The following is a 16,157-nucleotide window of genomic DNA, read 5'->3' as shown; positions in this document are numbered from 1 at the left end:
GCAGTTTCTATGAAATTTCAGGGGTTTCCAAGATCAGTTATTAGGGTCTAAGGAAATATTCACCAACAAGTGAGACCACAAACTCTGAATCATGACTTTGAGAAGGTACACTGTATAATAATAAAAGAATCAGTTCAACAAAAATTGTAAATATATATATATATATAGTCCAAAAGGAATATCCAATTATAAAAAGAAAACATCAGATCCAAAAGGAGAGATGGGCTTTCCAACTTGGGCCCAGCAGAATGGCTCCTGCAAAGAAGGGTGGCGAGAAGAAGAAGGGCCGTTCTGCCATCAACGAGGTGGTGACCCGAGAGTACACAATCAACATTCACAAGCGCATCCACGGAGTGGGCTTCAAGAATCGCGCCCCTCGGGCACTTAAGGAGATCCGGAAGTTTGCCATGAAGGAAATGGGGACTCCCGATGTGCGCATTGACACCAGGCTCAACAAAGCTGTCTGGGCCAAAGGAATAAGGAATGTTCCATATCATATCCGAGTACGGTTGCCCAGGAAACGGAATGAGGATGAAGATTCACCAAACAAGCTGTATACCTTGGTAACCTATGTACCTGTTACCACGTTCAAAAATCTCCAGACAGTGAATGTGGATGAGAACTAACTTGGAAATAAAATTACAGAACTGTAAAAAAAAAAAAAAAAAAAAAAAAAAAAAAAAAAAAAAAAAAAAAAGGAGAGATGGGCTATAATATAATAATAGATATGGATTTCAGTACTCCACTTTCTTCAATAGATAGGTCATCCAGATTTAACAAAAATCAACAAAGGATTCCTGGCACCACATGCTGCACCAGGGCGCACTGAGCTGGCTACTGAGACCGGGTGTGGTGGTGCACGCCTGTAATTCCAGTACTGGGCAGGCTAAAACAGGAGGATCACCATGAATCTGAGCTGTGCAGTGAGACCCTGCACAAAATACATTTTTTAAAAAAGACTAAAAAAAAAAATCAACAAGGAAACATCAACATTAAATAAAAACTAAAACCAAGCAAGCAAACAAAACCCAACATTCCAAAGTCTGTAGGACAAAAATGCAGTCCTGACAGAAGTACCTACATTTTTTAAAAAGTTCAAATAAATAGCCTAGTGATATAACTCTAAGAACTAGAAAAACAAGAACAAAGCCAAATCCAAATTATTACAGGAAAAATAGACCAAAGCAGAAATAAATGAAATAGAATCCTAATTCATTAATTAAAAAACAATGCAAAAGATCAGTGAATGAAGTGATAGCTTTTGGAAAAAATATTTTTAAAATGACAAAACTTTAGGAGAACTAATGAGACAGAGATGGAGAGAGAGAGAGAGAGAGAGAGAGAGAAAACTCAAATGAAGTCAGAGATGAAAAAGATGTTACAACTGATGCCATAAAAACACAAAGAATCATTTCAGACTGCTATGAATTACTATATGCCAATCAACTGGAAAACTGAGAAAAAATGAATACACTTCTAGAAACATATAACCTACTATTTATTTATTTATTTATTTATTTATTTATTTTGCGGAACTGGGGATTGAACTCAGACCCTTGCACTTGCCAGGGAAACACTTATTCTACTGAGCCATCTCCCCGGACCCAACCTACAAAATTTGAACCATGAGCATATAAGAAGTCTGAATAGATCATTAACAATAAGTTTTGAATGAGTGATAATCTCCTAACAATGAAAACTCAGTACTGAATGTCTTCACTCCTAAGTTCTACCAAGTATCTCTCTCTCTCTCTCTCTCTCTCTCTCTCTCTCTCTCTCTCTCTCTCTCTGTCTCTCTCTCTCTCTCTGTCTCGATAGGCAAGTGCTCTACCACTGAGCTATACTAGACCCATCAAACAGTTAAGGAAAAATGAACTCCAATTCTCATAATACTACAGTAGTCTCTCACTATTTCATGGTTTGACTTTCACGAACTCATTGTTTTGCAGGTTTTCAAAAATATTAATCTAAATTATTTATCATGAATTTTTCATTATACCACAGGATTTTGAGGTAGGGTACAGTACTGCATACATATTTATATGCATAGTATTTATAGTTTTAATGATTTTTGCCTAAAAAATTAAAATATATAAAAACATCAAAATATTCATTGTAGCATATTAAAAGAATATTAAATTGAAATAAAATACACTGTTTACAGTATGTATTTCTTTAACAAGTGACTACACACTATACTTGGCAGTACATATATGTGTTAAAATTAGTTTTACAAGTCTAAAAATAGTTAAGAACATTAGAAGTGTTTTTAAAATTGTGGGAAATGTTCGTAAGAGTGTGAGAAGGGTTTATAAGGCCTTAAAATATATATAAATACTAAAATAAATATGATGTCACTACTTCGCTGATTTTCACTTATCATGGGGATGTCTGGAATGGAACCTCGGTGATAAGTGAGAGACCATTGTATTCCTAAATATTGAAAGGGTAAGATTTTTTCCAAATTTATTCTATGAGGCCAGCATCACTCTGATGCCAAAACCAGACAAGGAAACAAAACTGAAGACGAATATCTGACTAACTTAGACATAACAGTTTACAAGCAAGCCAAATTCAACCAAACATAAAAAAGATGATATACCACAGCTCTTGGTATTTATTCTAGGAATGTAAGACTCAACATATTCAAATCAATAAACACCACATCAACAGTAAAAGGCATAAATCATGTGGTTATCCCAGAGACTGAGAAAAAAAAAACATTTAGTAAGTTCAACACCAAGAAGTGTTGACAGGAATTTATCTCAATATAATAAAGTGTACCTCAACACAATACTTGTGAAAAACCTGTAGACATCATGCAGAATGAGTAAGAGCTAAGTCATTTCCTCTAAGCTCAGCAACTAGACAAGAATATTTACTTTCATTACTCTTCTTACATATAGTATTGGAAGTCATGAAGCAATAAGGTCAGAGATAAGTAAAGGGCATCCAAATGGGAAAGGGGGAGGTCAAATATCACTGCTTGCAGATGACATGATTTTATATATAGAAAAACCTAAAGACATCACCAAAAACTGTTACTAGTTAGAAACAAATTCATTGAAGTTGGAGAACACAAAATCAACATACAAAATCATTAAGTTTTTATTACAAGTAACAAAGTTGTTAAGAATAAAATAAAGAAAATAATCACATTCATTATAGCTACAAATAACATAAAAATTAATAAATAGGAATAAATGTAATCAAGGAAATGAATGATCTCTAGAATGAAAATTGCAAAACATTGATTAAAAAATTGAAGAAAACATGAAAAAGATGGAAAGACATTTATTGTTAAAATATGCACACTAAAAAAAAAAAAAAAAAAAAAAACTACCATACTACCCAAAGTAGTCTACAGATTCAAGGCAACTTTTATCAGAATAATAATGACATTCTTCATAGAAATAGAAAAAAAAAACTTCTAAAATTTGAATATAACTATGAAAGTCCTGAATAGTCTGAGTAAAGTGAATAAAGCAAGAGGCATGGTGTTACCTAAACAGGAGTCATGATATGAAAAATACACACAAAGCTATAGTAATCAAAACAATATGGTACTGGCAACAAAACAAAAACCAACACACAGATTGATGAAATAGAATAGAGAGCCTAGAAATAACCCCACATATTTTCAACCAACTGATCTTTGACAGACTACAGGAATATACACTAGAGAAGGAAAATCTCTTCAATAAGTGGTGCTGGGGTAAGTAGATATTCATATACAGAAAAAAAAGAATCTAGTCTTCTACCTCTCATCTTCTAAAATAATTAAAGTGGATAAAAGACTTAAATGTTGACCCCAAACTATGAAATTACTAAAAGAAAACATAAGAGAAATTCTTTAGAATATTGGGTTCAGGCAAAGATTTTTAATATGACCTCCAAAGACAAGTAACAACAGGAAAATAAATAAATAAATAAACAGGAATACACTAACCAAAGCCTTATGTACCACAAAGGGAGTTACCCACAGAGTAAAGAGGCAACCTGTAGAGTGAGAAGAACTACTGGAAAACCATTCATCTAACAAGAAATTAATTTCCAGGGTATATAAAAAACTTGAAAAATTCAATAGCAAAAACAGAATCAATATAATAATGATGATTTTAAAAATCAAAATCAAAAATAACCAAAAAAGCTTCTAAACAAAACAAAACATTCACCAAAATAATGAATGTGCAAATTGACCTGAATAGACATTTCTCCAAAGAGGCTACACAAATGTCTAGTAAAGCATATGAGAAAAAAAATAACCAACATCACTAATCTTTAGAGAAATGCAAATCAAAACCAAAATGAGATACCATTTACCCCGATGAGAATGGTTATCATCCAAAAGGTGGAAAGCTCTGCCAAGGACACAGGAAAGGAACTCTCAGCCACCATTAGTGGGAATGTAAACTACACCTCACAAAAGCCCATGTGTTTGAAACTGAATTCCCTAATTATGTTTATGTTACTAGATTTGGAGGTGGGAGGTAGTTGGGGGTAGTTGGAGCTAGATGAGGTCAGGAGTATGTTCAGGTTTAAAGTAGAAGAGAGACCCAACCCAGTGTGCTTCCTTTGTTTTGCTATGTGATGCTCTCCACCATGTTGTGCTGAGCAAGAAGGTCCTCAGCCAACACCAGCCAGATGCTGGAGACCTGCTCTTGAAATTTCCAGCCCAAAGAGCCATAAGCTAGACAAATCCCTATTCTTTAGAAACTACCAGGCCTACCATATATTTTTATAGCAACGGAGACAGACAAAGACACTAGTACATTTAGGAAAAAAGAAATACCTTGCCATGCACGGTGGCACCTACCTTGGATCCCAGATACTCCTGTTGAAGCAGAGGATTACAAGTTTGAACCCAGTCCTGTAACTTCATAAGACTGTCTCAAATGAAAATAAAATCAATGTTTACAGAAAAGACTTAAGATTATCATTAGTTAGGGTTTTTTCAAATGGCTTTCCCTCTTATGATAAAGATTTGCCTTGCAATGAAATACCCCTCACATCCAAGAGAAAACAGAATAGATTTTTTTAAAGAAGGAAAGAAAACAGTGCAGAAAATAGACATCTCAAAGTACAGAGAAGGACTCAAGTTTTCTCCAAGAAAGAGTTTGGGGACACTTGCCCATGATCAGAGGTTGAGCTTATGCAAGGTGCAGACTCAGTTTTAGGCAAGTGCCTGAGGAGATGCTGAATAACTGACTCAATGTGTCCAGAGGCCACCTGTGTGTGTAAATACGCAGCCTGATTCCAACTAAATTTTATCTTTTTACCCACAGGTAGTTGCTTCTGGGACCTAGGTCTGTTGAAAACAAAGGTGTCCAATGTTTAAGCGTTGAAGAGCTGGAGACACATGGCAAAAGCCTGGTGTGGTGGACAGAACCATGGGGAAGTGGGGCTTGAATGAGGCAAGGCAAGGACTCAAGAGCTGAAGGGAAGAAGAAGGCAACAAAAGAAGAGGAGCAGAGGTGGTGAGAAAGAGCCAGTGAGGCCCACAGCACCACAGTGAGTCATGCCAACAATAAGGAGGTGGACAATGTTGTTAAAGCATGGAGTTAGCACAGGTTCGATTTCAGGCCTGGTTTCAGCCTTAAAATCTCTCAGAAGACAGGAGGGCTAGACAAGGGGCTGCAGAAAGGCTCAGAGGATGAGGACCTTTGAAGAGAAGTTATCTGATGGCTTGTGGCACTGTGATGTCAATCTTCTCATGTCATCACAATGTTGCTTAAGTCTATCAAACATCAAGTTCTCCTGTGAGTTATCATGAGCTGAAATCATAGAAAAGGAATGACTTCTACCTCTCAGAAAAGCAGGATCCACCAATCTTAGATAGCAAAATTATCCATAAACCCATCAAATTGCTCCATAAATAATTGAGGACATTTTGTTGTTTTTGTGTCAACGTGCTCAAATATTTGTGGTGAACAACTTTTACAAAACGTAGTTGCTTTGGATCATGGTTTCAGAGGTGCCAGTCTTTGGTTTTTGCCCCTGCTGCCCTGGGTCTGTGGTGACACAGCTCACATGGAAGAGAGTCATGGTAGAGCAGAACTGTTCACTTCATGCCAGCCAGGAGGCAAAAAGACAGTAACAGGTCAGGGTCCCTTCAAGGGCATACCTTGGTGACTGGAAGACCTCGCACTTTGCCCAGCTCTTAAAGGTCCTACAGCCTCCAATGGGGCCATAGACTGGACATTAGGTCTTTAAACCATGAGTCTTTGGGGGACACTAACCCAAACCATGGGAGGCACCTACTATGCAGCAATGAACACTGTTGCTACTGTGAGAAGCAGTATGAAGCAAGCTAACAGTATGGGGGGAGGCAGGCAATAAAGAACAAACACTGTTAAAATTAAGGATAAGTGGGGGCCGGGGAGATGGCTCAGTAGAATAAGCGCTTGCCTGGCAAGCACAAGGGCCTGAGTTCAATACACGGTTCCGGAAAAAAAAAATGAAAGATACGTGCCATGAATGATCAGTGTATAGTGGCAACACAATAAATAGGGGCTGGGGATGGAGTTCAGCAGTACACTGCCTGCCTCCTAAGCACAAGGTTGCCTTCCCAGTACAAAATAAGAATTTAGCAAAAGTAGGCAATCTGACCCAGAAATGAGTAAAAAACATAGCACTCTTCACCCCATATGAGCCATCTCATCTTGGGTTTTAATGTCCTGATAAGGTAGGAAAGGTAAAAGTCAGAGAACCTGTATTTCAAGGGAACAGAGGGATACTTGGGCACATGTTGCTTCAATCCTGAAGAATAGAGATCGCAGCTGATTACAGGTTCCTACAGAGATCAGTGTAACTCAGTGACAGTGCTTCATGCCCAAAGCTCTGAGTTCAGTCCTTAGTACCCACAGCACCACACACACATAAGAAAATAACAGCATTAATAATTATTATTCAGGGCTGGTGAGATAGTTCAGCAGCCTAAAGCGCCTGCTTGGGCAAGCTTTGGCAAAGCGCAGGGACTGTGGTTTGATCCCCGGCACCATGTGTCACGCCAGCCCCATTCCCAGGGTGGGCTGAGTGGGTCACAAAAAAAAAAAATTATTATTTAAAAAGGGTTCAATAAACATCTGGGTCTGATTGATAGATAGATAGACAGATAGATAGGTAGATAGATAGGTAGATAGACAGACAGAGATATAAATATCATAAGTATTTTTTTAGTCCACATTTTACAGAGCATAAAACTAAATCCCAGTGAGGTAAGTTTTATGGCTTGTGTTCACAAATTCAAAAAAGGTAGATTCTGGGTTGGAATCCATTTCTCTCAAACACTAGAGTGGGAACCACCAATCTTTGCATTGGCCAATTCCATCATTCATCCAGTACAAATGTAATTGTACACTCATGATGTACTCAGCACCAGATGCAGCAGTACACAGGATCTTTGCCCCCAGGGAACCAGAGCAGGTGCTCAGAACTGAGCTAAGCTAAGAAACACACCTGCAGGCAGTATGAACATATATGCCTCCCCCACTCCCTCGCTAAGAGGTAGGCAATTGTCCTTTGGTGATTTCTTTCTCTTTGATTTGAATTACTGAAATAAAAACATGTGTAAAAATGAAGGGAGCTTCTCAAATGCCTCCTTCTCCCAAGATATCATTCCTTCAGGGAGGGTGACTCTAGGTTAAATCCTTGGCTTTTTGTATTTGATTCTGCTCAGGGCCTATGGCTCTTGAACTTTTGCCATTGGCTGAGCACCTCCTTAGCAATTGGCTTCCCTTTCTTTCTTTTCTCTCTGCATGGCTTTGTGCTGAGCTTACAAAGGCTGGGCCAAGGCACACTGTCACCATCAGATTCCACCAGCCTACACTGTCTCTCACCAACTCCCCTGAAAGAAAGGCAGATTTCTTCATGTTCTCCAACTAAATGAGTTCTAACTTTCCCGGTGGAGGAACATTTGTTGAAGGAGCGAGACCTGACCTGCAGAATCCTCTCTGCAGGGCTAAAACATTCTTGGAAGAGTAATGAAACCGTAGCTGAAATCACGATCACGGCTGACTCTGCGGGGGTGGGGTGAATGGAGCGCCCTGTCCTGTTAATTTCTATCTTTGTGTGAATGCAGGAAATGGTTCCTTCATCACGAAGAGCAATTAGTGCTGCTTTGTCTGGCTTCTATTAGGGTAGAGAGCAAATGTAATGATTCAGTGACCTTCAAGACTGAGAAAGACGATACTTTTTTCTGACTTCTAAGAACAAGATTTTATTTTAAGCTTAATGATGCTTAGACACTTTATCTGTATCACTGGTGCCATACTCTCTTTGCCCCAGAGCAAATTAATACTCCCTGGAGGGCCAGGGACATAGCTCAGTAAGTGTCTGCTTTGGCAAGAGCAGGGACCAGGGTTTGATCTCTGCTCCCACATACTGCACGGGCCCTGTCCCCCAGGGCGCACTGAGCCAATGACCCAGTGTGGGGGTGGTGGCGCATGCCTGTAATCCCAGCACTGGGGAGGCTGAAAACAGGAAGATTACCACAAAAGTCTGATCTGTATAGTAAGACCTTATCCAAAATACACAAAATTAATAATAATAATAATAATAATAATACTGCCTGTGCTTTGTCTCTCTTGTTCCATTGTCTCCCAGTAAGATTTGAAGTATCTCTGCTATGAGTTATGTTGCTTGAATACCCAGAGGCTGATGATGTTTAAAGCTTAGATGCTCAATATTTCTTAATTACCTGAAGGTCACAGCTAAGTAGTATACTCAGCCTCAAAGCACAAAGAAAAACACCCTTTTGTGTGTGTCTGTCAACAGTCTGCTCATGTCTCTGGAACAGGACACAGACCAGATGCAGCAGAGATCTGGATACCATCTTATCCGGTGGGAAAAGGGCTTAAAATGATAAATATCCTGGTTGGACTATGATAAAATTCAGAAGCTCCTTCCTGGGCCATCATTATTTTTTAAAAAAATGCCTAAAGCCTATTAATACACAATCTTATCAGAGAGATTTATGTTCAGTTGAAAACCAAGTTATTTTGAGCTGAACAATATGAGAGCTCACATTACTATGGTGTAGAGAAAGCCTCTGCATTGTAAGTGGATGTCTTGAAAGCCTCTGGCCTATAGGTGGATGTCTTGGTAAGTTTTTCAGAAGAGTGATTTATAGAGGTGATAGGATTATAGAAAGACATCAAATAGGAAACAGACTCTACAGTGTTCTGCAGGTACAGGTACTGAATAATATTTCAAAATTTAGTAAACAAACACTGCACTTACACTCTGCCACGCACTATTTTTGGTGTTTTCTGAGTATGGACTCATTTCTTTTTCCTCGTGCTTTGAGGCTGTGTGCGCGCTGTAACCATGACTACAGAGTGATCAAGAACTGCTAAGCAGGGGTTAGGGCTGTGGCTCAGGAGTAAAGCACGTGCTTAGTGTGCACAAAGCCTGGGGTTCAATTTCCAACAATGCTGGTGCACACAGAGGAGTGGCACCTGCTTTAGATACCTTATTCAATTAACCTCAGTCCCTGGCTGTGTGGGCCACTGAGTGTTCCATGCTCCTCCCAGCACCCTGTTTGCCCCTCACAACTCTGCTAGCCTCCTTGGACTTATGCACTGTTGTTCCGCTACCGTTAGTCCCACCCAGATGAAACTGCTAATCTTCCTGATATTTTCACTGTCTTTGATTTCTAAAATAAATGACAATTTCATGCAATTCAACCAAATACTGCCTACATTTTAAGAAGAGGAGACAGAAGTCTGAATTAAGTAACTAGTCCTAACATATAGGCAGCCCATAGTAGGCTCTGGAGTCAAAAATTGTCTCCTTGTGACTTGCTCAGCATAGTACTTCCAATCAGATATTGAGAATCTGCACCTAGGAGGCCACTGCTTGGGTTTGAAATTCAGTTCCTCCGGTTTGTAGCTCTGCGACTGAGGGATAAGGGCTTGCCCTTTCTCTTCACCAGTCTTCTCATTGGAAAAAGAGGTAAAAATGATAGTGTGGCAGCATTCAATTTGTAGGCTTGTTCTGAGGATTGAAGAAACCTAAATATGTAGGACACAGTGGCCTAAGCCTGTAATCCCAGGATCTGGGCAGCTGAGGCCAGAGGATCCTTGTGAATTCAAGACCAGCCTTGAGCTACAAAGTGAGCTCAAAGCCAGCCTGAACTACATAGGCAGATCCTGTCTCAGACTAAAAAAATAAATAGGTTAAGATAATGCCTGGCACAAAGTAAGCACTTCACAAATGCCATTTGTTTTAATACATTCTCTCTCTCAGCAAGGGAAGCCCTTGCTATTTGTAGCAGTGCAGGAGCAGCAAAAGCATTTTGGACAGGGTTGTCCAGAAGCTTTCCCATGGCAGGGGACTACAATGTAGCCTGACCATTTCTGTCTTTTCTTTCTTTGGGGGGAGGTGGGAACTGTCACTTCTGAGTAGCAGGCTTGACTGATCTTCCCTGATGGTGGCCAGGCAGCCTCACACAGGTCTGGTGAACAGGAGAGAAGCCATCATATGCTCCTGTATGGTTCTAAACTTACTTTCTAGCAAGTTTACTTACTTTCTCAGCTAACTTGTGATAGCCATTTGATCCCTGTGTCTGTGCCATAACTTGTAACCATATGACCCATGCACCAAAAGAACTTATCTAGTTTTGTTCCTTTTGAGAAGCTGAAAATGTCTTCTAAATAATGCATTTGTGTCTTAAAAACATTTTTATCACCACGGGATTAGCATATTATTTGTATGCCACTAGATTAACACAGTTTGTATCAAACTCTGCGGTACAAAAGACAAAAACCTCCGGCTACTCTTCAGCAGGGTCTTCTAGCCTAACACCTATGGATGCAATGCCCATGGCCTCCGGTGTTCTCGCAGTGATCGGCAACTGTGCGCGACCGGCACTCCACCTTCCAGCCTGCTGGCTCTACCAGCCAGGGTCGCCCTGAGGCCCACTGGGCTCTGATCCCCGGTGCTGGCCTGGTGGGAGAGAGCTCCTGCTCCTCTGTTCACTGGCTCCTGGCCTGGTAGCCCAGCCTTGCTCAGACTTAAATAAATGCTCAGAAAGTCTGTGGCCTCCGCATTGGGTTCCCCACTCCTGGGATCTTTGTTCGCAGATGCGTGGGCCACGCCGTCCGACCACTCGCGACATACCCCGCCACACCTCCCCACCTAGAACGGGGTATTCCGTGTCTTGCACGGGCTCCAGCAGGAAATCTCCACGCTGCGTCCCGCCCCGCGGACTGGGATCCTCACGCCAGTGGGGCCCACCCTAGAGCCACCTAAGCGAGACGGCATCTCCGACTCCCAGCCGTGCCCGCACGCACGCACGCACAACCGCCCGTCTGGGCGGAAACGCCTGTTGCTGGTGTCCCGGCTGCCCCTTTAAGGGCCAGCCACGCGTGCGTGACGTCAGACCCGGAAGCGCTGAGGAGGAGGCAGGGGCCGCGCGCCAGCTCCAGGGTCCCAGTTTCGTCGTAGGTCCGCCCCGCCCCCGCGCCACGACGGTGAAGTGAGTCCCGCCGCGCCCCGCGCCTCCCGCCGGGCGGCGCGCGAGAGCGAGGGGCGCCGAAGTCGGGGCTCCTGGCGCGGGCATGTGTCGAGGGGCTGTGGGCGGCCGGGACACCGCACGCTGCGAACACGCGTGGCGGGGGTGACAAGCGGGAACCCTTCCGGGGTGACTGCCCGGGTCCGCGGGCCGCCAGCGCCCCACCTGCCCCTTCCCGGGGGAAGAGCTAGCTCAGGGTCCGCTCCCTCCCGCAGGGCGACGACTCCGAGGCCGCCAGCTGGTCTCGGTGGTTTCTCTTAACGTCTTCCCCCCACCCCGCTTGCTCGCAGAGTCAGCAGCGGCAGCATGAGCTGGTCACCTTCGCTGCCAACGCAGACTTGCGGGTCCTGGGAAATGAAAGAGAGGCTGGGGACTGGGGGCTTTGGAAACGTCATCCGCTGGCAAAACCAGGTAGGTGCCGTGAGGGCGGGGGCCAGGCCCCAGCCTCGCCCTGCGCTCTGAGTGGATGGAGGGTTTCCTGTGCTGGAGGGCTTCAGATAGGGAACTGGGAGGGGACCTCAGGCTGGCTAAGCTGACTCAAAGCACGCGGGCGCACATACACACGCACACGCACATACGCACGTTAAGCTCACGGTCCCAATTTCGCATTTCTGATCAAAGGTTTTTGCTTACATCAGATCATGCACCAGCTGAGCTTGGTGGCACACACCTGTCATCCCAGCACCTGGGAGGCTGAGACAGGAAGTTCACTGAATTCAAGACCAATGTTGGCTACATAGTGAACTCAAGGCCAGTCTAAATTACACAGCAAGATCTTGTTGAAAAAAAATTCATGCGCAATCTGCTGTGTACCAATATGTGTTATATAAAACCTACAAAGAGAAAAACTTAAAGAGGATGAGAGTAATGAAATATTTCACAAAACACTTTTGAATTTACTTAAAATATTTTAAATATTTGCTAATTATGATCTCTGTAGTACAGCACGAACTACACAGATCCTCATGCAAATGAGTCTGATCTGATTTTAAAGATAATGGATGACTGTGTGTACACAGCTCTAATTCCAGCTATTAGAAGGCTGAGGCAGAAGGATCCCAACCTGGAGCCCAGCCCAGGCAACTTAACAAGAAGTACTGTAGTGGGGAGGAGGGTGAACAGTCACATTGTAGATAATTTCTGTAATTTTGAATAACTTGGACCAAGTTCTTTCTGGACCTGATTAGAACCTTCCTGTGTTTGATCCTTCTGTGTCTGACATGACTTTCTCACATTGGAGGTGTCACTTCTCCCATATTTGGTTTACACAGCCATTAGAAGGTCTGAAATTCTCTTCAGGAATCTCTTTAAGGCACTACTTCCTTGTACAAGTTATTTTCCCAAATTGCACAATCTGATCTATAATCCCACCTGTGGAAGGCATGTAACCTTTAGCAGTTCCATAGACTATGTCCACCCTCCTGCTGTGGGATGTCTTCTTTCCTCTAGATACCTTGAGTACCCTGCATGACGTGTTGCATGTGATGAATGATTGGGGAGAATGCTGCATGGAAGCTTACTTTTATTGTTTTGAATTCCAGCCTGGAGTAATACCTGGAGAATATGTAACAAATTTGGAGACTATTGCTATAAGAAACTCTCAGTCATCAAACAACAAAAATTAAGTTCCTGATGTGAAATTCAAATCCATCAGTTCAAATCTTTGAAGGAAATACTCATTTTAGTCAGGGGCTGTTGAGCACCTTCATTGCCTAAGGGGCTGGCAGACTTCTGGCCACAGCCTGAGAGCCATAGACAGGGTCACAGAGATGGGCATTTAGTCACCTCCTGTGTCATTTCGTTGGAAGGTACCTGAGGCTATGCTTGAGACTGTCAGCTCCAAGTGCATGCTTGGACCCCTGGAGAAGTGTGAGGACTGGAGTTGGATGTTGCATATGGCTCCCTGAGTTATAGTAACTTACATTCATACACCCAATTTAGAAACTGGGATTACAGCATGCCCTGTGGCTGAGAAGACCTTGGGAACTTAACTGCCTCAAGTTTGTCCTGGTCAGAGGATAGCCTGGGTCAGCATTAAGATAGAAGGACCAGGGGCTGGGGAGATGGCTCAGTAGAATAAGTGCTTGCCTGGCAAGCACAAGGGTCTGAGCTCAATCCCCAGTTCCACCAAAAACAAAACAAAACAAACAAAAAAGATAGAAGGGCCAGCTCTATCTGTGGCCCCTCATAAACCTGGTGCCTAGTGGTTCTGAAAGTCATCTTAGCCAGAGACATCCTGATTTCCTTCAAAAAGATTGTGTCCATGTGTGCCCTGTTCCATTTCTCACTCAGAGTAGCTTCTGGGCTTGGAAGAATTTATGTTTGGCTTTATAGGTAGGGACAAGTATGTATGTGTGTATATTAGTCCCTTAAATTACTGCTTCCCAGTTCTTGTTCTCTGAAGCTTTAATTTTTTTTTTTTTAACTTTTGAAAAGCCTACAACTGGACTCCTGTCTTTTAAGGCCTATCTACAGCTTGTCAGCACCCTGCCTCTGTCCAACATTGCCTTTCTTGTGGGTCCTGGTGTGGACAGGCCTCCTTCTCCATGTGTTGGTTAAATTCTGCCAATGCCTGCAGGACCTGGGCCACCTCCTCCTAGACCCTCCATAGACCATCGCTCCTTTGGGAATTCAGTCTTCTCTTGAATTGAGCTTAGCTCATTTGGTGTCTCTTGGTCACTGCCTTGTTGGCTGTATGTAGGAGGAGCATCCTGTCAGGTCTCTTGGTTCCTGTGAGCCAGGGCTGCATTGGGCTTTGAGTTTCTTTGATTCACCTATAGCAGAGATTTTATATATGTGGTAGGTATACAGGATCACACAGTTCATTCCCTAAGTATTTATCAAATGTATTTTGAAGAAGAGAAAGAAAAATCAACTAACTATAAAAGGATACTCCATTTACAAATCTGACTGAGGAGAGGGCCTGATGGAGTGAGATCTTATTTGGGATCCCCCAATAATAATCTTATCTTGAGGATAAGGTAGGCATCCCCAAGAAAGTAGTACTTCAGTAGGCAGGATTGAAGGGCTGATAGGATAGTGGTGGGGAGATAGGGAGCCAGGTGGCTGAAGACAGAAGATGAGACTCCCTGTAGGGAGTTGTTGGCAGTGTAAGCCGATGAAGTTTTCCTTCGGTCTAGAGGCAGGGAAGTGCTGGAGAAATGGAGGTATTAAAGGAATGTTCATTCTTACTGCAGGGATGGATTAGAAGGGACCCGCTGCATGTGATATTGCAAGTTTTGCAAGCTTCTAACAAAGCTGTGGGAATAGTCATAGAGATGGGAGAAAGGTAGACACAGATATACTTTCAGATCAAAGGCATAGGCCTAGCTAGTATATAGGAGCTAAGAAGGGGAGGGAAAGGAGGTGTGACAGTTAGTGATGCTTGCTGATGAACTTGCTTGGTCGTGTGCTCTGTTCTCCTGCACCTGGCTGTGGGATATTACCCCTGAGGGCTGACTTGATGGTTGGGGAAGTCTTTAGTCAGCATCCAAGATCAGAAGGTGAGCAGAAGGGACAGCATCAGAGCCTCGTGAATGCAGTGAAGGTACTGATTATCTGACTCTGGTTTAGAGTAAGTGCGTATGCAAATACGTAATTACATGCTTAATGCACACATACCTTGTACTTTGTCTCATTTGCAAGGAAAGATTATTTATAGTTCTCAAAGAAATTACTTGGGAGAGCCTGTGCATTGGTATCCTCAGTCGGAAAAATGGGGCTGGACATTCAGAGTCATCATTTGAGAACCTACTCTATACCATCATTGGGCTAAGTATCTTTTTTTTTTTTTTTTTTTTTGTATATTAGGGAAGGGTCTACAGGGTGTTCAGGGTCTCACTCCTAGATCGGACTCGTAGTGATCCGCCTGTTTATAGCCTCCCAAGAGCTGGGATTACAAGGCGCACATCACCACGCCCAGTCTTGGCTAAGTATCTTACATGGTTTCATATCCACCTTGGAGGATCAAATCCAGAGCCTCATACGTACTAGGCAAGCATACTACTAAACTGTTGCTGGAAAGATGTATCTCTTATGTTCTTTATCTCTAATTTTCACAATAATTCTCAAAGGAATTACTGTCTGTTCCCATTTTATAACTGAGAAAACTGAGGCACAGGGAGGTTATGGAATGTGAGGCTAGTAAATGCATATTGCACATTTTCAAGTCCCAAATTCCCCTCTTTGACTTCTCCAGCTGGGGGACCAAGATTAGGGACACCCCCAGAACATTCCCAGTGTTTTGCAAGTACAGCTTTATCCCTTGTAGTTATCCTAAAACATTTTCAAGTACTGACAGAAAAACCCTTTGGAAGGCAAGATACTAGCCTTCCTTGTTAAACAGAGAACTTCAGAATGAGTATAGGTTGTTCATTCTTAATCCAGAAATGCTCCAGAATCCAGAACAGCTTGAGTCCACATGGCTTGCCAAGTGGACTGTTCCCTACCTGGCCTCCTGACATGTCACAATCAGAATGTAGATGCTATAAATATATATGAAATTACTGTCAGGCTGTGTGTGTAAGTTATTGTGAAACAAAAATGACCTGAGTGCTTAGACCTGGATCCTGTCTTAAGGAGACACCTCATTATGCATGTGCAAATATCCTAGAACCTGAAAAAAATTCCAAGATCTGAAGTA

General features: G+C 42.4%; 1 protein-coding gene and 1 pseudogene across 3 annotated transcripts in view; both read left to right on the top strand.

The window, feature by feature from the left end:
* Nucleotides 1–231: 231 nt before the first annotated feature.
* LOC101585988 lies at nucleotides 232–643 on the top strand (annotated as a pseudogene). The gene has a single exon (XR_001117137.2). The product of XR_001117137.2 is annotated as a 60S ribosomal protein L31 pseudogene (transcript).
* Nucleotides 644–11,392: 10,749 nt separating this feature from the next.
* The window catches only part of Ikbkb (inhibitor of nuclear factor kappa B kinase subunit beta), a 53,835-nt gene continuing 49,070 nt past the window's right edge, over nucleotides 11,393–16,157 (top strand). For both annotated transcript variants that reach the window (XM_023717227.1, XM_004633066.2), the window contains exons 1-2: nucleotides 11,393–11,479; nucleotides 11,806–11,926. In XM_023717227.1, the coding sequence (XP_023572995.1) occupies nucleotides 11,822–11,926 (105 nt within the window). In that variant the 5' untranslated portion in view covers nucleotides 11,393–11,479; nucleotides 11,806–11,821. The remainder of the gene's footprint in view (nucleotides 11,480–11,805; nucleotides 11,927–16,157) is intronic.

This window comes from Octodon degus, unplaced genomic scaffold (assembly GCF_000260255.1).
Source record: "Octodon degus isolate 3935 unplaced genomic scaffold, OctDeg1.0 scaffold00051, whole genome shotgun sequence".
Lineage (NCBI taxonomy): Eukaryota > Metazoa > Chordata > Mammalia > Rodentia > Octodontidae > Octodon > Octodon degus.
The sequence above is the reverse complement of the archived record's forward strand: the minus strand, read 5'-3'. Positions and strand labels throughout refer to the sequence as shown.